The sequence below is a fragment of the Castor canadensis genome, chromosome 19 (genome assembly GCF_047511655.1).
Source record: "Castor canadensis chromosome 19, mCasCan1.hap1v2, whole genome shotgun sequence".
NCBI classification, from domain to species: Eukaryota; Metazoa; Chordata; class Mammalia; order Rodentia; family Castoridae; genus Castor; species Castor canadensis.
In genome coordinates, this window is record NC_133404.1 from 45,041,427 (window position 1) to 45,068,170 (window position 26,744).

At 43.0% G+C, this 26,744-nt stretch overlaps 1 protein-coding gene across 1 annotated transcript in view; it reads right to left on the reverse strand.

Moving 5' to 3' along the window:
- Positions 1-9,178: 9,178 nt before the first annotated feature.
- Positions 9,179-26,744, reverse strand: part of Abhd17c (abhydrolase domain containing 17C, depalmitoylase) — a 44,770-nt gene continuing 27,204 nt past the window's right edge. The window contains exons 2-3 of the mRNA XM_074062043.1: positions 14,219-14,398; positions 9,179-10,635 (exon numbers count right to left, since the gene is read on the reverse strand). Of these exons, the coding sequence (XP_073918144.1) occupies positions 10,416-10,635; positions 14,219-14,398 (400 nt within the window). The 3' untranslated portion in view covers positions 9,179-10,415. The remainder of the gene's footprint in view (positions 10,636-14,218; positions 14,399-26,744) is intronic.

Below are 26,744 nucleotides of genomic sequence, written 5' to 3' on the forward strand. Positions count from 1 at the left end.
GAGGGCCCACTGTGGCTCCTGCCAGCACCACTGTCCCTCCTGTTCACACACCGTAGCTATTTTTGCCTTCTTCTGTTTTTTTTTAAATCATACCCTAGTCATTCCAGCCAGAGGCCATTTGTACCTGCTGCTCCTTTGCCTGAAACATCTTCCCACTGGACAGACACTGTGGCACAAAAATCACTCACTCAAAAAGATCTTTCCATCCTCCCTATATGCAAAGTCTGTCACCAGCACTCTCATCCATCCCTTTACCCAAATTTACTTCCCTTTTGCTTGTCTGATCATTGCCTGTTGTCCCAATACTGTAGGCAGCAGTTAGCCATGAACAATGAGGGTATGCGAAGGGAAACTAAAATGGGTAATTCTTCTTTATCTCTGAGAGGAAAAAACACTGTAATTACAATCGCCAACTCTTAGCTGCTGTTATGGTCAAAATAGCACACCGAAGTCATGAGATGTCACAAGACCCAGGCCTGTAAAGCATACCCTGAGGGTCAGGTGGACCCGGTAATGGTTTGTACATTGTAAACCTGTAAACCTACTTGAGCTCCTGGACTTCAGCCTCATGGGCTGGTCCTAGGGGAACTTACACTCCAAATCCCTTCCACTTCAACGAGAACTGGTGCCAGGGTAAAAGTAATTCTCGTTCTCTCACTAGGGTTGACCCTCTTTCAGTCTGTTGAAAGTGTATGCCTTTGCTATAAATTTTACTCTTGTGTTCACTGCATTTTCAAGTCTTGACTGAATTCTTTTCTGACTGCACACAGGACCGAGGTAGATCAGTATTGTTAGTCCCTCCCTAGAACCTGCCCAAGGGACTGAAGTCACAGTTAATGAGGTGAGGGTAGATGTACAGATTTTCAAAGTACAAAATGTTACTGGGTCCACCTGACTCGTAAGGTAGGGTTTACAGGCCTGGGACTTTTTTTGTGAAGTGCAGATCTACTGTTTCAGGACTGATATTGACCTACCTTAGAGCAGGTGACTCAGAACATCTTGTGACATCCCATGACCATGGTGGGCTATTTTGTTCTTAACAGGCTGTTAGTGTGTTTCTGTCAGAGACCTTGAAGAATCCTCCATTTTAAGTTTTTTTTTTTTTTGCACTTCCCTATAATTTACAGCTAACTGCTACCTAACAATACCACTGGGATATACGTGCCAGGGATCCAAAATACAGCCATTTTTATTGACAGCTTTTATTCTTGCTTCCTAGAACATTGGGTTCTCCATGAATATCATTCAACAAATTTCAGGTACTGATCTGTAACATCCATGAGGTGATGCCATTTATAGAAGTAGATACAGCATAACCAGGAAGTACCTGGACATTTGGATGTTTTGGAGCTTTCTCCAAATACCTACTAATTCTCTCTTATTTCCATAATGCTGTTGGGGGAGCTAGAGTGTGCTTGGTTGGCAGCCTGTTTGCATTTCAGGAAATTTGGGCAGATCTCAAAAGAGAGTTCATCTCATTTTGCCCGGCAGACATGACACCACTGTCCAAGACCCACCTCCAATATCACTGTCACTGGGAGAACTTGAGTCTATCACTTCTCGGATCTCTCCCACCCTGTCTTCTCATGGGCACTGGTAAAGAATTTTATTACAGAATCCCAGTTCTCTCTCTCTCTTTCTCTCTCTCTCTCTCTGTGACTATGTAAGAGACACTTCCAGCCCCTCCTCCAGCTGTGAGCTCTGGAGCACAGAGACCCATTAGGTTGACCTGTTGGGTAGCAGTTAGCCAGGGATGGTGGGGATGTTCAAGAGAACAGACAGACAGATGGAGAGATAGAGACAGAGATAGACAGAGATAGACAGAGCCAGGTGATTCTTCAAGGTCTCAGAGGTGATGGAAGTGCCAATGAAGGGCAGGGCCAGCTTTCTAACTGGTCCTTCTGGTCACCTGCTTCTTTGACTAAAGAGCAGTAAGTCTTGTCTGTTCCAGGAACCACTGCTAGAGACACTACCGGAGCTGTGAATGCTCAGTAGGGTCCCTTTTTATTTAAATATAAAGTAATCTAGCTCAGAGATTCTCAAATGCAAATATTAAGAAGGGTAAAATAGATGCTGGAACTCTGGAGCTCCTGACTTGGTAGATCTGGACCTGTGCCTAGAACCTGCCTTCCTAACACCTTCCCAGGTGGTGGGGATACTGCAGTCCAGGAACCCCAGTCCAGGAACCCCGCACTGAGAACGGGGTGGTCAGTTAAGAAAACATTTAACACAATAAGGTAATAGTGAATACAAGAATACTTTACAGTATCATGGATTATTAACCACAGCCATCCCCAGATACACTTCAAAGTAGCAGTAAAGATATAGGTAAAACGCAGTATTTAGTCCATCTAAATACGAACTCCATAGAAAATACGAACTCCAGAACACATCGAAGTAATTTCCTCCCTCTTCCCTTCCTTTCCTTACCATCCCCCTCAGAATTTGTGGTCTCCCCATCTTGGGGAGCCCCAGGCCAGATATTTTCCCAGGGTTCTTGTGGGTTGGTGACTTTGTTTGTGGCAGGGCCTGATCTAGCACCTGAGCTCTCTGAAGGTGTGAGCCATGGCAGTAAGCCAATGTCATCTGAAAACAGAGGAGGCAGCAAACAACTGGTAGGTGGTGTGGTGTGGTGTGGTGTGTGTGTGTGTGTGTGTGTGTGTGTGTGTGTGTGTGTGAGAGAGAGAGAGAGAGAGAGAGAGAGAGACAGAAAGAGACAGAGTCAGAAGCAGAGAGAGAGAGAGCAACAGAGCTGCAGAGAGAGGTGGTATGTGACTATGTGAGTGTGTGTGTGTATGAGAGAGACAGAGAGGGAGACAGGGACACAGAGAAAGGTGGTGTGTGTATGTGTGTGTGTATGAGAGACAGACAGAGAGATAGAAGCAGAGAGACACTAAGAGACAGAGACAGAGAGAGAGACAAAGACCGAGAGACAGAACAAGAGAGAGAGAGAGAGAGAGAGAGAGAGAGAGAGAGAGAGAGAGAGACTGAGACTAGAGACTGCCATCACATAATAAATGGTCTGGTTCTCAGACCACAAGTCCAGGTGCTGCTGGGCTGATCTGCTCTGCTGACCTGAGCCATTTTGCTGTAGGCCCTAAGCTGTTTTCAGCAGAAAACCCTGGCACCCTTGTCACTCCCTGCTGCTGTGCTCTGAGGTGGGGCCACTCACTATATGTATGTAGGGGAGAAGGCAAATGCTGGGCTCTGAAGATAAACAAATTTTACAAAGAAAATTCATACTAAAAAATATAAATGCAAAAACCCAAGGGGCACTTTGATGCACTAAAGCTTTCACTGTGGGGGACTCAGGCCTGGGAGAGTGAACGGTTGGGGACACACAGAGTGAACCATGTCATTTCTGTTCATTTCCAAGAGGCTCTTACTGTGCGATACTGCGGACATTCCTTTCAGCAGAGAAGGAAATGTTCTATCCACCAGCCAGATAACACCAGCTGACACTGAGAGCTCCGTAAATTCTAGGCTCATGTAACCTCACATTAATCCTGTGACTCAAGTATCAAATCATCCTTACCTGACAGGCGAGGAGAGTGCAGCACAGAGTGGTTGAACAGTGTCCCCATGCCACACAGCCGGTGGCTGCTAGGGCTGAAATTCCAGCTCAAGATGCAAGTCAAGCCACCACTCCCTCATCCTCCCCATGGCCTGCCCTGAAGATCCAATGCTCTCAACCACTCAGCCTCTGTCCTGTGTGCACTCTCTTCAGTGCGTACTACAACTGGATTATATCAGAAGGTAGGTTCAGGAGAGCAAGAGCTTTGCCTGTTCATTGCTGCGTCCCAGAACCGAGGGCTGAGCCTGAACATACTGAATGAGTGAATTGTGCCCAGCAGTCACCTTGGTAAATGGGATCTGACTGCAGACTGCGTAAATGGCCAGGCAAAGTAGCTGAAGCCTGTAATCCCAGTTACTAAGGAGGTAGAGATCCAAAGGGTCGAGGTTGGAGGCTGGATCATAAAAAAGTTCATGAGACCCCCCATCTCAACCAAGAAGCCAGACATGTCAGATGGTGGTCAGAGGCCAACCTAGGCAAAAAGTGTGAGACCCTATTTGAAAAATTAACAGAAAAGGGCTGAAGTCATGGCTCAAGTGGTAGAGCACTTACCTACTGAGCACAGGCCCTGAGTCAAACCCCAGTACCACCAAAAATAAAGGAAGGAAGGAAGGAGGGAAGGAAGAGGGAGGGAGGGAGAAAACAGCTATGAATGCTGGCCAGAATGCAGGAAAAAATGAATCCTTATCCATTGTTGGATTTACATTTTGAAATTCCTCAAAAAGCTAAAGATAGGCCTGCCATATGATTCAGCTGTACCCTTCCTGGGTATTTGCCTGAAGGAATCAAAGTCAGCACACAATAGAGACACCTGCATGGTCATGCTTATCATGACCCTATTACAACAGTCAACTATGGATCAGCCTAGGTGCCCACCAACAGATGAGTGATGTACACACACAGTGGAGGAGTATTCAGCCACAAAGAAGGATAAAATCATGTCATCTGTAGGAAAATGTACAGAACTGAAGATCATCATATTAAGAGAAATAGGACAGACTCAGAAAGACAAGAATATTCTCTCACATGTAAAATCTAGGGGGAAAAAGACATGAAAGTAGAAGTGGGACTACTAGAAGGGAGAAAGAGGTTCAGAAGGAGGAGGAGGAGGGATGGGGGAGGGTAAAAGGTGCATACAAAGCACATTGGGTATATTTATGAAACATTCCAATGGAACCCATCATTTGTACAATCCATGTCCATTAATAATAAAGAACCCAAATAAGGGTTTAGTACCATGATGATAGTCATAGAAAACATGAAAGAGCAGACCATAGACACACGCACACATGTATACATGTATACGCACGTCATGTACATACATCTGTGTGCATACCACATGCATGTACACACATCACCCATGTTCTTACTATAAACAAAAGGGTGGTTAAGAGGAAGTTCAGACTGTGCTCGCTCTGGAATATGGGGGGAAGAATGTGAAGGGGGGAATGGGGAGAAAGTGGGTTTCTCAGGTCTTGGTAATATTTTTTCTTGAGTTCAACAGTAGGCTGCGGCAGGAGGATCGAGGGTTTTAGGTCAGCCTGGCTACATGGAGAGCTAAAAAATTGCACAGAAAATGAGTCTGTGTGTGTGTGTGTGTGTGCGCACGCGTATCTTTATCCACTCCTTTGTATAAAATATTAAAAACTTAAAGAACTTGGAAAGGCATCTCTCATGGAAGTTCTTCTGTGTTTCCTTCTCAGGTGTAACTTATGCTGTCCCAGAATCCATTGCTCTGGTCTGAGCTGCTCTCCAGCCCTTGCTGGATCTAGAGATGAATCCAGAGCCTGGTCCACACCAGGTCCTCTTGTCTGCGAATTGTTGGGTAGGCTTGGGGACTGCATTGCTGCAGAGCCCATCTGGGGGTCCCCAGAAGCTAAAGAAGAAAATTGGGGAGAATTTGGGCAGTGACAGCATTGGTGTAGGCTGGGAAGCCTTGGTCCCAACTCCACGCCCACCCAGATGGAGCCAAGACAGGCCAGCAGTAAATCTCCAGCAGCAGTGCCGACTTAGGTAACATGCACCAAGGACACAGGGTGAGCTGCCTCACTGAGTTTCAAAGTGTCTTCTGTTTCATTATAAACCCTAACTTGGCTCTCAACTCAGTAAGTCAGTCCAAGTCTCTGTGACCTCTCTCAAGTGTTTCATCCTGTCCTGTCTTGACTGTGTGGCAGGTAGCAACCCTATGGAGATAAGGAGTCTTCAAGGAATTGGCTGAAGGCCACATGGTTACCATGGCCTAAGGTCTCCTTCACAGGACCCTTGAACTGCACTGTACCTCTGCATGTAACCGTGACTCATCCAAAGACCTCTCCTGCACGGAGCCCTGACAGTCCTCTTGGTCTCTTTCCTTGAGTTTACCTGTAGGATAAATCCAAACCCTGTAATCTTCACTCAGTTGTCAAAATCTGAAAATAGTGGTTTTAAAAGTCAGTAAATACCATCTAGCTCTGTGCTCTTAATCTTTCAGAATTCTGCTGGAATTCTTTTTCCATGCAGACATTCAAAATACAGTGTGCTGTTTCAAAGTTGTCATGGGGTTCTCGACTCCTGTTAAGAATAGCAAACCAAATAGGACAGCTCCTCAAAAAGTAAACAGAATGATCATATGACCCAGCAATTCCACTTCCAAGTAGATGCTCAACAAAACTGAAGACAGGGACTCAGACACTTGTACAGCTCTGTTCATAACAGCATTACTTACAATAACCAAAAGATGGAAACACTCAAATGGCCAGCAATAGATGAAAATAAAGAAAATGCACTGTGTACATACAGCTGAAAGTTATTTAGCCTTGAAAAGGAATGAGAGCTGGAAGTGCTGGCTCATGCCTGTAAACACCTATAATCCTAGTTACTCAGGAGGGTGAGATCAGGAAGACCCTAACCCAGGCAAAAAGTTAGTTAAGATCACATCTCAGGCAACAAGCAGAGCATGGAGGTGGTGCACAACTGTGATCTCTGCTATGCAGGAGCTGTAGGTAGGAGGATCTTGGTCTGAGGCAGGCCCTGGGCAAAACATAAGGTCTTACCTGAAAAATAATTAAAGCAAAAAACAAACAAACAAAAAGGCCTGGGGGTGTGACTCAATAGATGGAGTGCTGGCCTAGCAAGGCCTGAGTTTAAATCCCAGTACCTATTCACAATAGCCAAGTTATGGAAACAGCCAAGATGCCCCAGCACTGACGAATGGATTAAGAAAATGTGGTATCTATACACAATGGAATTTTATGCAGCCATGAAGAAGAACGAAATGTTATCATTCGCTGGTAAATGGATGGAATTGGAGAACATCATTCTGAGTGAGGTTAGCCTGGCTCAAAAGACCAAAAATCGTATGTTCTCCCTCATATGTGGACATTAGATCAAGGGCAAACACAACAAGGGGATTGGACTATGAGCACATGATAAAAGCGAGAGCACACAAGGGAGGGGTGAGGATAGGTAAGACACCTAAAAAACTAGCTAGCATTTGTTGCCCTTAATGCAGAGAAACTAATAGCAGATACCTTAAAGCAACTGAGGCCAATAGGAAAAGGGGACCAGGAACTAGAGAAAAGGTTAGATTAAAAAGAATTAACCTAGAAGGTAACACCCACGCACAGGAAATCAATGTGAGTCAACTCCCTATATAGCTATCCTTATCTCAACCAGCAAAACCCCTTGTTCCTTCCTATTATTGCTTATACTCTCTCTACAACAAAATTAGAGATAAGGGCAAAATAGTTTCTGCTGGGTATTGAGGGGGGGAGCGGGAGGGGGTGGAGTGGGTGGTAAGGGAGGGGGCGGGGGCAGGGGGGAGAAATAAACTAAGCCTTGTATGCACATATGAATAATAAAAGAAAAATGAAAAAAAAAAAAAAATCCCAGTACCACCAAAAAAAGAATGACATCTTGTCACTATACCTGAAGGAACCTTGCGAACATTGTGAGAAATGAAATAACCCACTCACAAAAGGACAAAGACTGTGACTCCACTCCTGTGAGGTCCCTAGAACTGTCAAATTCACAGACACAGAGAAAGTGGTCCTTTGATATCAGCCTCTCAAGTAGCTAGGATTACAGGTGTGAGCTAGTGGCGCCCAGCAACTTACTAGGATCTTCCGTGCAATTTAAACAGCGAGAGTGGTGTTATCGCTAACTTCCAAGCTAATGTGAAAAAATGCTTCCAATTTGCCTTCTCAGTGTAATGCTTTTTTTTTTTTTTTGCCCATTTGCTTTAGAGACAACCTGTCTATACAAGTTTCCTTCCACTCCTAGCTTTTAAATCTTGAGTGGGACATGGAATTCAATCAGATGGGCTCCATCATTGGATTCTCCTCTCTGCTGACATGACCATTCAATGCTGTCCTAGAACAGGGACTTTCCAGTTAAATCCTGAGCTCGAGGGTGGTCTGTTTCCTTACATCCTGGAGCTCCACCAGCCTGGGGACCTGGGGCTCAGGGGGTTTCAATGGTGCTTTTCCTTTCAGCCCTCATGTTTGCTTTGCATTTGGCCTGCACCGTTCTGACTGTTCTGCCAGGTCATGCATTCATTTAACCTTTTCCCGTTTTATTCAGTGGTGGTGTTTCCACTGGGAGAGTTCATCACAGAGAAGAAAACAGAAGTTGAACCATCTGAGATTTCTGAGTAATACCATTGTGAATGGGGTCTTTGGTCCTTGATATTTTAAAACTAGTTATTACTCATCAATTGAGTGGTAAATGATTTTTGTACATTTTATCACAAATTATGTTATTAATCTCCCTTATGAATTCTAATCATTGTTCAGTTGCTTCTCTTGAGATAACACCTCTCTCTTTCTGACTTAACACATGGTTAGAACTTCTGGCATTGTGTTTAGGGCTGGAGGTAAAATTAATCACCAAATATAAAGAGGACTCTACTATCTCAACCAAGGTATTTATGGCTTTGAACTTGTGCTTGCTAGACAGGCACACTATCACTTGAATCACCCTGCCAGCCCAGGTTTTGAATTATTTTGTTGAATTAAGGTATCATCCTAGCCAGGCATAGTGGAACACCCTTGTAATCTCAGCACTTGACAGGCTGAGGCCGGCAGACTGTGCGATTTAGGCCTGTCTGCACTCCCCATCTTTGCTCAAAAAGAAATCATCCTTTCATATCTGATTTACTAAAGGATTTACAAATCAGGCATGGACTTCAAAATTCATTACTTTTTTTTAACTCAGTGAGATATTTCACTTATTAACATATATTATGTATCTTCTATTATATCTGTGTAACCAGAATAAAACCCAATCTAATCAAGCTGTGTTAAGTCTTGGGTTTTCTAGTACTTTATTCTGCACGTTGGTTCTCACGTGAGCTTTACTCTGGTCTGTGTGTGCAGTTGTACAAGTGCGTGTGCCTTTTCAGTGGTGTATGTACTATGGAGTTCACTGTTCCTCAATGGTGCAGAGAGTTTATCCTTACAATTGCTTGGATCTAGTCTACTTTTTGAAGATGGTTTGCATGTTTTTCAGAACAAGAGCACCTATAGCTTGAGAAGGACAGTGACTTCCCTCTGTGCCTGGGATTTCTTCTTTTCTGACTCCCTGTCTCCCTCAACAAAGAAGAAGGAAGAACGGCGAGGCCAAGAGTCTAATCATGCACTCCTTCTTTATTCCATTACCGACCACTGTGCTGCACTTAAGCAACAGTACAAAACCCGGCAACCAGCCGCAACCCAGGTGTACAGCAATCCGAGGCTACAGTACATTTAAGGCTTTTAAATTTGGAAAAAAAAAACCCTAAAATAAAACCAAAGGACCCCCAAACCCAAACCCCCAACCAATACAAGTAGTGTAGCAGTTCTAAGCATCTTAAATTTTTGATGCTCATTTGACGCAATTCCAGTGTCAAAACCCAAGTGACTCCTAAATACATCAGTCTTGTGAGATTTTAGTTACATAAATTTTTCAAAGCGTAAACTTGGAATTTTCATCTTGGAAATGTTATAAAATTTTTTAATAGCAAAAACATAGGAATAAAAACATATTAACAAAATGTATTCAATCATTTACATTACAAACGAGGGATTTGCAGTTCATTGTTGTAGCCTAACGAAAGAAAACCACCCCTTAAGAATCTATGCACAAAGTAATTGAGAGTATGTACAGTACCTTAAAAAAGCCTCAAGGAGGGCTTTGTAAGAGGAAGGTTGGCCAGGCTCTGTGTTAGGCCAACCAGACAATCAAAATATTAAAACTCTGTTGGCTAGCAATAAATTTACACTTAAAAAACCCCCCCCGTTTCCTTTTGCTTAAGAATATTCCAGGTATATTTATATGGTTACAGTTGATGGAGCTGTTGGTGGTAGTTCCAGTAAATTATCCTTCAACCCATTTGTTTGGGGAAAAGATCTGCATGTTAACAAAAATAAAGGAATTTCCAGCACAACAGTTTTCCTTCCAGTTACACCATCACAGCTTCATAAATGAATTGAACCCAGGGATCCAGTGGCCAAGAGAGCTGAGGTTAAATACCGGGAACACCGGTGGAGAGAGGGGAACAGATGAGAGATGTTGGGCACAGGCGAGACATGGATGTGAGCACACTTTTTATACAGCAGTAGGGGACAGTCCCCGCAGTCAGCTCTCACTCCCAGTCCTTCCTGCTGGGAAATGAGTCTGAGATTCCCGACTGCTTGGTTTTTCGGGAAGTGGGAAATAGTAAAACAACCTGTAGATACAAAAAAACAGATTTCATCAGCTCTTTGATTAGGGCACCCTAAAGTTGGGCACTTCTTCGTGGTTATTGGGCCATTACAGCAAAAGCATGTGCAAAACAGACGACTCTTCTGTTCACAGCAAATGAGGTAAGATGGAGTGCTCGTCTTCAGGAATTAGGAAGTTCGTGAGAAATGAACTGTTTTAGTCTTTCTAGATATTGTGCATAGAGCTCTATGTCATTATGCCCAGCCCCTTCAACCCACAGGGGCTCCACAGCTCGGGGACAACGCTCGTACATGGCAAGGCCATGGGAGAAGTCGATGACTTCATCTTCTGTTCCATGAATGACCAGCACGGGAGAGGTGACTTTAGATATCTTGTCAATACTGCAGAGAGAAGAGGGAGAAGGGGAAAGAAAGGATTGCTTTAGTTATACTCAGATAAACATCACCACTGATAAGAACTGAATGGACATCCACAGGTGAGGAAGTTACCATTGTGGGATTTTTTTTTTTTTTTTCATTAAAGACTTGTTTTGGTAGGACTGGGGTTTGAACTCAGGGCTTCACGATTGCTCTACTGCTTGAGTTACACCTCCAGTCCATTTTGCACTGGTTATTTTGGAGATGGGGTGGTTATTTTGGAGCCTGGGCTGGCTCAAACCTTGATCTTCCTGATCTCAGCCTCCCAAGTAGCTAGGGTTACACATGTGAGTCACCAGTGCTGGCTCAAAGACTTAATTTAAGAGCAGTTTTAGGTTCACAGCAAAGTTAAGAGGACAGGACAGAGATTTCCACTGTACTCCCTGGCCCAATACAGGCCCAGACTCTCCCATTGCCAAGGTCCCCACCAAAGTGATGAACCAACATGACACACAGGGAGGGTTTGCCCCCCGCCACACACATTTTTCTAGTGATTTGTTTTCTTTCTTCAAAATGCTCCATTTTGGAATAACTTTGGGTTTACAGGAAAGATGCAAAAGTAATACAAGTTCCTACATGCTTATCTATTTTGTATAAAGTTAACATCATACATTATCATGGTATATTTGTCAAAACTAAGAAACCAATTTTGGTACATGACTACTAACTAAAAACTCCAGGCTGTACTTACATTTCACTATTTTCTTCCCCCCCACAAATGGCCCCTTTTCTGTTCCAGAACCCAACCAGGAATGCCACATGGCAATTAGCTGCTGTGTTTCTGTTAAAGTTTTTATTAAAAAACAGAACTGATTAATTAGACTAACAAACCTATTCTATCCTTGGTGTGGCCAAGTTTTGAGAGGATAAAAACAAGCAGGCCGGCACGGACCCATCTGAATGAACGAATGTCCCTTTGGAAAGGGAACTCGCTGTCCTCAGTTTTCAGAACTCTCTTTAGAGAGAATTGATTAACAAGAGGCAAACCCCATGCCATGAAAGCAAAGGGCTTGCTTTTTGGTAAAAACTGTATTACTTAGCTTGAAAGCCTAATCTGACTTCTGACTGTTTATAATATCAAATCTACTCTCAGAGGATGAGTGTCTGAGGATCTTCAAACGACTGTGCTTTGGGCTCTGAAAGCATGGCCCCACGAGGAACTCAAAGCCTGACTGTCAGCACTGCCAGGCTAGGTGTCTGATGGCTTCTCGGACGGGGCAACAGTCACTTAACCCATGAATAAATCAAGAGAAACAAATGTCTCAGCTCTGGCTTCCTGCCAAAGGTCCTCTTATCAGACTTTTCTTTTCATATTTGATTCCAGTCCAGAGTTATGAAAGGATATGAATGGGTGCTATTTGTGGGAGTCTTTGTTAAAGCAACAGCTAACATTTATTAAACATGTACCATAGCTGAATGCTTTGTCCTTCACACACAAAATCTCATGTAATCCTCAGTGAGGAAGGAATGACCATCTCTGACTCCCAAGGAAGGATGAGGCTGAGGAGATGATGACAGCTGACATCAACAACACTTTCCAGGATCAACCCAACACTGCTGCAAACAACTCATGAAGCTGCCAGCCAGGTCAGGGCATTCAGGAAGGTCGCAAAACCCCATCAGCCACAGGATTTGCCAGAACCTAAGCCTCAGTCTCAGGGGCATTCAGTTTTGAAGATTAGCAATCTTAGTTTATAAACCTACTTTCCCCCTGTGTTTAAAAGTGACTTCTTCAATTACACTCAATTGAATACATTTACTCAGTGATTATGGTGGTCTGGGGACTCTGCTCCATGTTGTGCAACTTAGGGGAACCTCTTACTGTCTGGAGTGTGCATCTGAAGTTCAGTGGTGTGGTCTGACCCTATATGTAACAAAGGTAAAAGAAAATAAAAATAGAAATCAGGACTCCTTCTCTTTGTTTTCAATATAAAATGAAATGTGAAAGTGTCTTCCTTTGAGGACAGGAGCACATGATAACAATGGACATTGTAAGAGATGTCTACCAAACTCAAGTAATGACGAAAGTCAATACAACCATTAATGGCTTGAAATCCATCATATTAATAATTTACGGTATTGAGTATGGGGAATGGCTTTTTTTGTTGTCACCGACCTTAATTAAGCCAGTTATGTTCCCCTCCGAGTCTCAGCTACCCGATCTGTAAAATGAGTACAGTAACTGCATCAACTTATTAAAGCAGTTGTCAAAATGAAGAGGTGAACCAAACTCAGCCTAAGTTGTTGATTTGTTATTAAATAATAAGTTGCAATTAGTTACCGTGACTACATTTTAAAATATAGGCTAACTTAAGAGCCAGGAAAAAAAAACTCCATTTATTTTGTTGCTAGGGTTGCCTGGAGTTCCTTCCCAGGAACATGAAAAATACCCACCTTTCAGTAAACTGGCCTCTCATCAGCAATTCAGCTCAATCGAGGCCATGTTGGAGAGGCATATCAGCCCTACTTAGCATCCCAGGCACACCACCGGGATGTCCGGTCTGCAGCCCCATGAAGCCGAGTTTCACTGACCCTGGCACACACTGCCCAGAACTGGAGATCACCAAGGTGTCCACAGAAGGTTTCTTTCTGTGGAATGAGACAGTCTGCCCAACAGCTGTTTATGCAACTAAAATGATGTCCTTTTTTTTCCTCCCTCCAGAAATAGCAGAATGATGGCAATTAACAGGCCAAAAAAATCCCGGAGCTGCATATTCTTCCTCCTCCTGTACTTCTGCCGGGCTCTTTCTTTCTGTTAAAGGGGCAAATGAGCCATGTGCTGTGGGAGGTTAGAATATTTTCCACATTTAGGTGAAAGAGAGGGACTCAAGGAAGCACTGTGCTCATGGCTTTTGTGTTTACAGTAGGGATTTCTTCAGTTTGTTACTGGGAACCCGAAAACAGCAGGGGTTCGGCTGGCAGAGGCCCCAGCTCTGTTCTCAGGCTTCCTCTGGGGTGCGGTACCTCTGCAGACAAGGACTCCTGCTTAAAAGGCAAGAGCAGGGGGAATGAATGGTGCTGGTGGTTTGTTCACTGACACAGCCAAAACATGACCTGTACCTTGGTACCCTGTTTACAAAGACAAGTGGCCATGTCACCTTGCTCTCACAGCATCATCTGATCGAAAACTTAGCAGAAATTCAAACTTGTGCTTGTTTGTTGTTTTTATTTCAATGCTGAGCCCACTGCTAATGGCTTCACTATACATTCTGCATGTAGCTCTTTCAAGTTAACAATACAGGTGACTGACTGACTGAATGAATGAATACTGAACTGAAGTTCCTCTAGGATGTGTGGCTGCCTTTCTTCATTCATGGTACAGCTTGATCAACGAGGCCTAGGTGTCAGCACACTCAAGGTCCTAGAGGTCCTCTGCAGACTCACAAACAATGCACACAGATCACATTTGCCTCACAGCTCTTAGGGCCCCAGTACACCGCTTGACCTGAGGCTGTGTTCAGTAAATGTTTAAGGAGTGGCACACAGTTATGGCAGCCCCAGATGTGAATGCTGGTCTTCAGCCAACTTTGCACAAAGGTGAGCTTACCTGGGGAAAGCATCAAAGCAGTATGTTTTCCTGGTATCTGGAAAAGCCACACGCAAACCAGACATCAGAGGCGAGTGGAGGATCACAGCTGCGCACTCGTACCTCGAGGCCAAGTCCACGGTGGGCACTGTCCCAATGCTCTGACCATACAGGATGATATTCTCAGGACTTACTCCATATCTAAGGAAACCAGAGGTTGCACGCATTAGCTGATGTTGGGGGTGGGGGAAGAGGAGGGGGAGAGAGAGAGAGAGAGAGGAAACTCCCACATACACTAGCTTAAAACAGTATCATGTAACTTGTATACTTTAGCTTAAACAAAAAGTTAGAGGTCTATTTCTGTATAAAATGATTAAGATTCTGACTTCCACAATATTTTGCAAAAATAATGCACATGACAGGGGGGTCCATAAGAAGGAATCTGGGGAGGGAGTGATGATTTCTGGGACAGTCAGCTTGGGACAAGTTTTATAGCAGGGAGTTTTGACTTATATAGTTTAGAGACCTTTCAGTCATAGGATAGAAATTTTTGAAGATTCTTCCTTCCTTCTTCCCTGCCCCATTTTCATCAGATTTTCAAAGTACCCTATGTCCCCTAAGGCACAAGGTATCACTGGACAGTCACTGGAGAAGGAATCAAGACTCCCCGATTTCCACATTTGGGGGTGGATGCTCTTTCCAAATTGTTAGTCCTGTAACAGACAGTGTGTGTTTGCTAGAAATTATCAACCAAGAAAACCTAAGAGGAGGGAAAGTGACAATGGGAAGCAGTTAAGGAGTGAATGATCAAAAGAGTAAGGCTAAAACTCAAGGATAAAGTGACAGTCCTCCCAGTCAAGACAGTAGTTCAAAGTCCTTCCTGCCCAGGACCGACCTGAAGAACTGAGAGTTACCTACAAAAACCTATGACAGCTATGAGGATGTGCTTGTGCCACTTTCTATCCCCATGGTCAAACGTGTTTCCAAAGTTCCGACTTTGTTTTCTATACGGTACACCGTGGGTCATTACAAGCTCAGGATTACTGTGAATAAATATGGGAGAAAGGATCACGGATGAGGATGCATGGCCTGCCGGGGGTGCACGATGGCTACTCACTCTGGAGACTTATCCTCTTCTCAGAGTCCTGACATGTCTACCCTTAGAGATCAAGACCTCCTTTAAATGCCTGGGAGAAGAAGTGTTGACTACAAGCCTTCTGTTCACCAGGGTGCTCCCAGTACAACCTCTACAAACCCTGCCTTTGATTCCAACTCACACTCTTTATGACAACAAATGCTCTGCAACTCAAAGTTTAAACTGGATGACTTCACCACTCAAAGAACCCTGGCCATGAGGGAAGAAACTGAAAAGCCATACTGCATGAAATTCAACACCTTCTGGGCTGGGTATGATGGTGTATTACCTGCAATCCCAGCTACTTGGAAGGATCTTGGTTCAAAGCCAGCCCAAGCAAAGTTAGCAAGAGCCTGTCTCAAAAACGAAATACAAACAAAAGGGCTTGGAGGTGTGGTCCATGGCGGCGGGGGGTATCTTCTGGTCATTAAGAAAGTACAAGGGCAAAGGCAGCCAGCCAGAGGAAGGGCACCTGCCACATGTGTGACCAACGGGACTCATGTCTAGGGTATAAGAAGAAGCACTGTGAATCAACAGGGAAAACAACCAAGTAAGAAAAAGGAGTTGTATAAAATGGACATTTCATAAGAGACCCAACTTCATTAGTAAAATGAGGAACAAATCAAAAATCACAATGCGATTCTCTATACACTCAGCAGATTGACAAACACGGTACCAGGTGTTGGCAAGGATACAAGCGACAGGAGTGGTCATCCCCACTGCTGGAGACAGGTGCTCAGAGAACCACTTTGGAACCATTTCACAATAGTCAGTAAAACTGAAGATATATTGATGGCTAACCTGGGAATTCTATAGCAAGCCATATTCACTGCAGAAATCAGTGTGACACCCACCCAGACACACACAGAAGGCAGTGGTAAGCACATGTCTATACAGTTGGAGACTCGAGGTGCATGGACAGCAGAGGTTGAATTAACTAATATGGCATGCCCAGCAGTCCATACAACGACACCAGGGGGTCTTAAGGATGTAAGCAGAAGTGGCACAAACAGAACACCCACCATAGGACACCATTTGTAAAAAAAAGAAAGAAAGAAAGAAAGAAAAAAGTAGTGCTATCCCAAATTAAACTATATGGTTTAGGGATATTTAATTGGATAGTCATCCAATAAAGACAAAGAAGCGAATCCCTAACATGCAGGCTAGTGGTGACAAGGGGCAGGGGAGGGTTACATTTGGGAAGAAGAATGCCGCTCAGGGGGGCTGAAGCATGGGGAGGGTCTGTGTCTTGTCACAAGTCATTAAGTAGGACGTTTGCCTTTCACGAACTTCTACATATAGTTGGTACATTTCACAGCAAAAAAATATTTTTTAAAGTTCACTAGCTCCTTTGGTCCTCACAAGACTGTTAGAACTCACAGCAGATTTTGTGTTAAAAAGAAACTTCCTAGGGAAACATAAGACCATTAATGTGATATCTCATGAAGAGTTAATAGAGAAAAACTCACGTTAGAATGTTCAACAAAAGCCTGCAAGAGTGGAGTCGCACCTACATTCCTTTAAAAATCTGTACATAGAAAATGAGTTGTGAAGGACCTAAAACCATATATATTAACTCCAACACAGTGGTTGTGGGAGACTTTAACACCCCACCATCATCATCAATAGATAGGTCATCCAAACAAAAAATCAATAAGGAAATCCTAGATCTAAAACGTATCATAGATCAAATGGACCTAGTTGATGTCTACAGAACATTTCATCCAACTTCTACACAATATACATTCTTCTCAGCAGCCCACAGAACCTTCTCCAAACTAGATCATATCCTAGGGCAGAAAGCAAGCCTCAGCAAATATAAGAGAACAGAAATTATATCACGTGTTCTATCTGATCACAATGCAATAAAACTAGAAATCAACAACAAAAATAAAGACAAAAAACATACAAACAGCTGGAAACAGAATAACTCATTGCTTAATGAACAATGGGTCATTGATGAAATAAAAGAGGAAATTAAAAGGTTCCTGGAAGTCAATGAAAATGAAAACACAACCTACTGGAACTTATGGGACACACCAAAGGCAGTCCTTTGAGTGCCATGAGTGCATATATTAAAAAGACTGAAAGATCTCAAATCAATGACCTAATGATACATCTCAAACTCCTAGAAAAACAAGAACAAGCAAATCCCAAAACAAATAGGAGAGAAATAATAAAAATAAGAGCTGAAATCAGTAAAATAAAAACCAAAAAAAACCACACAAAGAATTAATGAAACAAAAAGTTGCTTCTTTGAAAAAATAAACAAGATTGATAGACCCCTGGCAAACCTGACTAAAATGAGGAGAGAAAAAACCCAAATCAGTAAAATCAGGAATGCAAAAGGGGAGATAACAACAAACACCATGGAAGTCCAGGAAATCATCAGAGACTATTTTGAGAACCTATATTCAAATAAATTCGAAAATCTTAAAGAAATGGACAGATTTCTAGATACATATGATCATCCAAAACTGAACAAAGAGGACATTAATCACCTGAATAGATCTATAACTCAAAATGAAATTGAAGCAGCAATCAAGAGTCTCCCCAAAAAGAAAAGTCCAGGACCTGATGGATTCTCAGCTGAATTCTATCAGACCTTTAAAGAAGAACTGATACCAACCCTCCTTAAACTGTTCCACGAAATAGAAAAGGAAGGAAAACTGACAAACACATTTTATGAAGCCAGTATTACACTTATCCCAAAACCAGGGAAAGACACCTCCAAAAAGGAGAACTATAGGCCAATCTCCTTAATGAACACTGACGCAAAAATCCTCAACAAAATAATGGCAAACCGAATTCAGCAACACATCAAAAAGATTATTCACCACGACCAAGTAGGCTTCATCCCAGGGATGCAGCGGTGGTTCAACATATGAAAATCAATAAACGTAATAAACCACATTAACAGAAGCAAAGACAAAAACCACTTGATCATCTCAATAGATGCAGAAAAAGCCTTTGATAAGATCCAACACCATTTCATGATAAAAGCTCTACGAAAACTAGGAATAGAAGGAAAGTTCCTCAACATTATAAAGGCTATATATGACAGACCTACAGCCAGCATTATACTTAATGGAGAAAAACTGAAACCATTCCCTCTAAAATCAGGAACCAGACAAGGATGCCCACTATCTCCACTCCTATTCAACATAGTACTGGAATTCCTAGCCAGAGGAATTAGGCAAGAAGAAGGAATAAAAGGAATACAAATAGGTAAAGAAACTGTCAAAATATCCCTATTTGCAGACGACATGACCCTATACCTTAAAGACCCAAAAAACTCTACTCAGAAGCTTCTAGACATCATCAATAGCTATAGCAAGGTAGCAGGATATAAAATCAACATAGAAAAATCATTAGCATTTCTATACACTAACAATGAGCAAACTGAAAAAGAATGTATGAAAACAATTCCATTTACAATAGCCTCAAACAAAATCAAATACCTAGGTGTAAACCTAACAAAAGATGTGAAAGACCTCTACAAGGAAAACTATACACTTCTGAAGAAAGAGATTGAGGAAGACTATAGAAAGTGGAGAGATCTCCCATGCTCATGGATTGGTAGAATCAACATAGTAAAAATGTCTATACTCCCCAAAGTAATCTACATGTTTAATGCAATTCCCATCAAAATTCCAATGACATTCATTAAAGAGATTGAAAAATCTACTGTTAAATTTATATGGAAACACAAGAGGCCACGAATAGCCAAGGCAATACTCAGTAAAAAGAACAAAGCTGGAGATATCACAATACCCAACTTCAAACTATATTACAAAGCAATAGCAATAAAAACATCATGGTACTGGCACAAAAACAGACATGAAGACCAATGGAACAGAATAGAGGACCCGGTATGAAGCCACCCAACTGTAACCAACTTGTCTTTGACAAAGGCACTAAAAATATACGATGGAGAAAAAGCAGCCTCTTCAACAAAAACTGCTGGGAAAACTGGTTAGCAGTCTACAAAAAACTGAAACTAGATCCATGTATATCACCCTATACCAAGATTAACTCAAAATGGATCAAGGATCTTAATATCAGACCCCAAACTCTAAAGTTGGTACAAGAAAGAGTAGGAAATACTTTGGAACTAATAGGTATAGGCAAGGAGTTTCTCAATGGTACCCCAGCAGCTCAGCAACTAAGAGATAGCACAGATAAATGGGACTTCATAAAACTAAAAAGCTTCTGCTCTACAAAAGAAATGGTCTCTAAACTGAAGAGAACACCCACAGAGTGGGAGAAAATATTTGCCAGCTACATATCAGACAAAGGACTGTACCAAAATATATAGGGAACTCAAAAAACTAAATTCTCCCAAAACTAATGAACCAATAAAGAAATGGGCAAGTGAACTTAAACAGAACTTTCTCAAAAGAAGAAATTCATATGGCCAAAAAAATACATGAAAAAATGCTCACCATCTCTAGCAATAAAGGAAATGCAAATTAAAACCACACTAAGATTCCACCTCACCTCTGTTAGAATAGCCATCATCAAAAACACCACCAACAACAAATGTTGGCGAGGATGTGGGGAAAAAGGAAACCTTATACACTGCTGGTGGGAATGCAAACTAGTACAACCACTCTGAAAAAAAATCTGGAGGCTTCTTAAAAATCTATACATAGATCTACCATATGATCCAGCAATACCACTCTTGGGGATATACCCAAAAGAATGTCACACAAGTTACTCCAGAGGCACCTGCACACCCATGTTCATTGCGGCACTATTCACAGTAGCCAAGTTATGGAAATAGCCAAGACGCCCCAGTACTGACAAATGGATTAAGAAAATGTGGTATTTATACACAATGGAATTTTATGCAGCCATGAAGAATGGAATCTTATCATTCACAAGTAAATGGATGGAACTGGAGAACATCATTCTGAGCGAGGTTAGCTTGGCCCAAAAGACCAAAAATCATATGTTCTCCCTCATATGTGGACATTAGATCAAGGGCAAACACAACAAGGGGATTGGATTCTGATCACACGATAAAGCAAGGGCACACAAGGAGGTATAAGGATAGGTAAGACACCCAAAAAACTAGATAGCATTTGTTGCCCTCAATGCAGAGAAACTAAAGCAGACACACACATAGAGGCCAATAGGAGAAGGGTACCAGGAACTAGAGAAAAGGTTAGTTCGAGAAGAATTAATTTAGAAGGTCACACACATGTAAGGAAAGCAATGCGAGTCAACTCCCTGTATAGCTATCCTTATCTCAACTAGTAAAAACCCTTGGTCCTTCCTATTATTGCTTATACTCTCTCTTCAACAAAATTAGAGATAAGGGCAAAATAATTTCTGCCTGGTAGCGAGGTGGGTAGGGGGAGAAAGGGAGGGGGTGGGGGGGAAGGTTGGGGGTGGGGGGAAGGGGGGAGAAATGACCCAAACATTGTATGCACATATGAATAAAAGAAAGAAAATGAGTAGGAAGCAGTAAGCGAAAATGGTGAATGATGTGAAATCAAGTGTTTTCTTCTTTCAAATCTCACTCAGACTAAAGAATGGACTCTGATTTCTCGGGGAGACTATAGTTAAAGTCAGAATTCATTTAGTCTTGGGACATACATGTCTTCCAAGGAACTCTTGACATGGCTGGGAATAAAGATACCAGTATGGCAGCAACCCCTAGTTTCATGCAAGTGGAGGGCCAGAAGGGAGATGTCACAGAAAAAGCACATAAGGAGGTCAGGATAAACTTTGGGTCTGAGTAGGTAGTGAGATTAAGGCTACTGATCTAGTACCAAGGGGTCACCCAATGGAGGAATCAGGAAGTCTGCGTGTGTGGGAAGGGGAGGGCAAGAAAACAAAACACAGGAAAACAAACCTAGACATGGGCTGGGTGGCAGGGATTAGAAGGAGGCAGGGAGCTAGGACAAAGGTCAGAGAGCACAAAGCAAATAGGTGTGTGCCACCAGCAGTTGGAAGAGGAAGAAAATACCTCCAGAAGAAAAGACAGTAGTTAAGAGAAAGAACCCAGGCAGCAGCTCACCTGTAAATTCACAGGAATCTATTCCTGAAGACAGAGAGAAAAGGGGTCAGACAGAAGGTTATGGTATAGAACAGAAATCTCAAATGCAGGGCAGTCACTGAAGCTCCTGAGTAGCTGCTACATGGGGAAACCCAGGTGCTCACAGGTAGCCTGTGGGTTCGGTGGTCTGGAAAGACTTGCCTCCCTCTGCAGGGACTGGGTGAAGAAGGAAGTAAGTATTTTCAGCATAAGGGGAAGTTGCTTAGTCAACACTTGATATGACTACATTGTCCTGAAAATGCCCTCCCCTGGTCCCTAAGCTCACACTAGCCAGATCTCCGTTCACTCCTTGTCTTCCTACACTTTAGATGGTCATCCATCAACTCAATTCCTATCCTCTGCTGGAATCTCTGTCATATTCATTTCCATGCAGAGCTCCAGTGTCAGTATAAATGGAATGAATACACACACACACAATGGTCTGTAAAGTGGGTGTATCCTAGCTGTGCAATATTTATTTGTTAAATGAATAAATGGCTCGGGTTTCTAAAACTCACCTCAGTTCCCCCTGTTTTACTGTATTTCCTCCTGAGCTCCCCAGCACTTCTCACTCAACACCCCCCAAAACCTGACTCTTTATACCCACCCCCCATCTTTCCATTTCTATCCAGTTACCTCATCCTTTACCTCACAGGCTGGAGAATTAAGGTGCATTTCTCACCTTACTCTCTCCTTTCTCCACCACATTCTCTTAGACACTAAATGCTGCCAACTCTATATTTGAGATGTTTCCCCAGACAACATTTGCTGCTTTGTGCTCAGCTGCACATGGCCGTCTCCTGTCAAATGGTCACAGTCTGCAGTCAGGTCACTGTATGAATGTTCACAGTTTGCCCAATGTCCAGCATCTCTGCCACAGGTACCAGGGTCCATTCCCTGAGTTCTTTCTGGAATCCTGATTACTGCTGCCTCCACAGCCCTGTCCACTGCCCCAGTGGTCATTCACTGCTTAGTCCTCCAATCTGTCCAGTCCTTGGGGTTTCTGTGTACCAAGTCTGGCAGATGAGAAGCAGGTGTCCTAGTTCCTGACTACTGACCTGGTTTCCATCCCTGCCTCACTCTGATTCATGCTAATGGCACCCCTCTGACAGCTTGCCAGTTTCCATCCCGGTCTCTGCCTCCACCCCAGGACAGAACCTGGTAATCCCCAGCCTGATCTCTGCTCTTATCTTCCAGACCTGCCCTCCCTCCTGTTCTGTCTACACAAACTGCCACACTTGTGCCATCCCTCACTCCAATCATCCAGAATATCCCATCAGGTATGTGGTCCTTGGAAACAAAACAACTTTGTTACATTATTTTGCTTACTTAAACCCTTTAGCAAATTGCTATACTCAGGACATAAGTCTATGTCCTCAGAGTAACTTCTACCTGGCCCCCTGACTGCTCCAACCTTCTTTTCTTCCACGTGACATGCCAGGCTGGACTTCTCACTGTCCACCAATACCCTCTGCCTAGAAGGCCCTCACTGCTCTTCATCAACAGCAAACTCTGCCCTTCAGGTCCCTTCCATACCCACCTTCTTCCTACACTTTTCCTGACACCTCCTGTCTCTGTGCAATATTTCCTTCCTGAGCTATTGACTCGGGTACTCACAATGGGATGGGTATGTGGTGAGCCACACTGCAGCTCTACACTGCCACTGAGGTTGGAAGCACTACAAGGCTAGGCAGAAGTGCTTCACTCATCCTAGAGGCACCTCTGGCTTTCAACAGAATGTGATTTGGCTCAAATTTAATTTGTTTAATTCTAACAAATTAAAACTAAATTTCCATCATAGTTATTCCAATGGATTAAAATCCACTCAAAGTTTAGCATCTTGGAGATGAATCTCTGGTTACAATCAAACCAAGTATGACATGAACATCTGTGCTTTTGGGCCTGACATAGGATTTTCTTGAAGCACAGAACAAAGAAACAAAGCCTCCCAGTTCTCGCAGGGGGAGGGAACCACAGTCCTCAGTAATTATTCTCTGTAACAGGCACAGTGATACATACAGTGGACTCCTTGCAAAGCTGCAAGTTTTGCTCTCAGCCTCTCCAGATGCCCCCCCACCCCCTTTTTGCAATCACAAGATGCATGGAGTATAGTTGACCACTGGGAGCAGGACGTGCCTCTAGGGGCACCATGGAGCCACTGGCTTTCCTGAACACTAGTGAGGGAAAGGGGGCTGGGGCAGGAGACCCACGATGGTGGCTGAGTCCCAAGGAGATGGTGTCTCGTGTCTCATGGCAACAACCACTTATAAGGAAAAAACCAGTTTGTTTTTGTTTCAGTGTAAGGCTTCCTTCTCTGTCTACAACCATGGCAGTCCTGGCCTCCCTGAGAGGCATGGTATCCTGTTTAAGTAAAGGCCCTGACTCTGTCCTTTGTCTGAGCTTCCTACCTATCTTCAGAAGAAGCACGTTGGCACAGTTCCACTGACTTTGAAGTCAACACTTTAAATATTTCAGAGCTAGAATACCTAGGGGAAATATTTTGAGATGCACGATGAAGATAAATATGCAAGGAAACATGAAGGTTAACTGAAGGATGAGGTCTAGGAGATTGAGAAGCTCCCATAAAACTTGGAGCAAAGCTTCAGAGCACATGGACTCACTCTGCAAGGGAAGCAGGTGCATAAACAGGCCCTGCAGAAGCACAGGCAGTCAGTCAATGGTCAACCTACCTTGCGCTGTCTGGCTAAAGTCTGACAATCAAGTGCTTGATATTTTAATTACAAGGAAAAGAAGAAATGCATCCATCAAATAAAACACTGTATTTTCTTTCTTAAGACTGACCTTTGTAGACTTAAAAAGTTTTCTGTGTTATGGCAATCAAAGTCTCACAGATAGGTTTTGTCCTGGGAGCAGAGAAATATTTAAGCAAGTCTGCTGCATTGGCAGTGCATGGGAAAATAAAATATACATAAAAGGCTGATGACGGTGGCTGTGTACCTATCTCCTTTTTCTAATCTGAACTATTTTGGTTAAAAGGGGCAGTTATAAACAAGATAATTATAACCTCTCCAAGTCTGAAAAACCTGAGTATAGTCAAGGTATTTCCCTGCACACTGGTTATACAATCAAATAGGCCAAATACAACATTCAAAGTCGTCTCATTCACTCCAAGTAACACTGAATGTAAGGGTGGGTGTGTAAACCATGTGCTCTCGTGTTACATGACTTTGGGGAAAACTAGAATCAAATCATTAAATAACACAAAACCAGGTATAAATGAAGGCAGCATGAATAATACAGAACAGAGAGCAATGGAAGTAGGGCTGGGGCATCAGAAAGAGCTTCAGCCACGGGCAGGCCAGGGTAGCAGCAGGGAGAGGCCCCCACACAGGGCTGGAGGGAGGAAGGAGCAGAGCATGGAGAGAAGGCAGAGGTGAAGTGTGGAAGGGTTTGGGGATCTGGCTGTGAGTCGTGGAGGGGGAAGGAAGACAATAGGTGGGTAAAGTCTTTTGTAGATGACAGAGTTGCTCACATCAGGTAGGTGGGCAGCAGGAAAGGGAGGAAAGGAAAAGATTCAAACATAGCCATGAGAGAAGCGTAGAGAAAACGGCACAGACTTGGAAACTGGAAAAGAGATGATGGGGGTTGGAACTTTGTTTCAGTAGGAAATAAGTTCAATTTGGGAAAATACTGCATCTCAGAGACTGTTTGACATCTATTTCAGAAAGACCAGTCCCTAACCTCTTATCACCTATCTCCTGCCCCTGTGCATAGGAAGATGGGCAGCTGTAAGCACCAACCAGGAGATATCTGTCCAGGTGAGGAGCAAAAGAAGTCCAGTCTCCCTTGATGTCTTGGGGGTTGAATCCAGCACCGCTGTGGTGTCAAAGGTAGTGTTTGCATATAACTTACACATTCCCTATTCTTTCAATCATGTCACCATTACGTAGAGCACCTAACACAATGTGAATGCTGTGTAAAAGGTTGTTATGATATGTTGTTTAGGGAATAATGACAAGAAAGAGTATAGAGTGACCACAGTAGGCCTAACTACAAAGTCTACAAATGAAACTCGAGGCAAACAATGCTGAAATAAGTGCTTAAAACTGAGGGTTGGGGCCATGGCATGGTAAACCCACATACCTCCACTCACATGGATTCAGCAGTGTCAGTGCACAGTAAATTCTAGTTTTGCTTTCTGGGCCTTTCTGGAATTTTTTTCCCCCAAATATTTCCAATCTGCAGTTGGTAGAACCTATAGATATTGAGACTCACTATACAGGCAATGACAGAGTCTCTGGGAAGAACCAAGTGGCCCAGGTTCCCAGTGTAATCATGGTAACCTAAGTCTAAGGATACAAAAGCACTCTAGGGAAATACAGCTTATAAGAAGGCTTGGCATTGTGAAATACACGCTAACCCATGCAGCCTTTCTTAAACCTCTTTCTTCAAAAACACATCAAGACATGCATCATCTATCTTTTACAAAGTAACATCCACCCTTGTCCATGCTTCCTTTGAAGATGATGTATTTCCTTCTAAATGGTGGCTCAGGGAAGAACTGTGTCAGGTCAAAACCTACCTTCAAAACAACTGTATTCTTTCTGACATTCAAGACTTCACTACTCCTACAGCTTTCTCTGCATCAAAGCAAAAATAAAGAAGACCTGACATGACGACTTCATTTTAATTTTTTAAAAATCATCTTTTAGAGAAAAGGTTGTAAAGAATAGAAAATTAATGCTCTTTGGATCTGTTACAACGAAAATAGGATCACTTGCTTGAATTTATTTGAGTATAATTGAGGATGAAATTGTTCTAATGATAATTGAAACTGTTGACATTCTGTAATTATCTCAAATATCGGAAATGCCAGAAAATGCTGCCTCTTTATAGCTGCACAAATTTCTGTTAACTAGTAAACCCCAGCTACTCTACTAGGCTCCTCGGAAGACCACAGAAGGAAGCTTAAATAAAATCCAAGCATATGCATCCCAGACAAAAAGCTCCTCAATAAAAGTGACTTCTATCCACATCAAACACACTTAAAGACAGACATTCAACTAAAATCCCACAATTCCACTGCCAGGAAACCCAGCTAAAAACTGAGGTCCAGAGTTCATGAAATCTCTACGCTAGGAAAACAAACTAAAAATCCAATTTAGTGAGCCATGTGGTTGCTGAGTTACTTCTTAGAGTCAGAACCTCAAGTATCCAACATCTGATTACTTGCCCTGTAAGAAAGTCCTCACAGCACAGAGGAGACGCAGAGGGCCAGGAGCCTGCCTTGCCTCAAGACTGTAGACCCAAGACCATGCTGCACTAAAACTGATGTCCACTAGGCAGTTCCTGAACAGAGACAGTTAGGACAGAAGCCCTCCATCCACCTCCCAGCCCTGGAACTC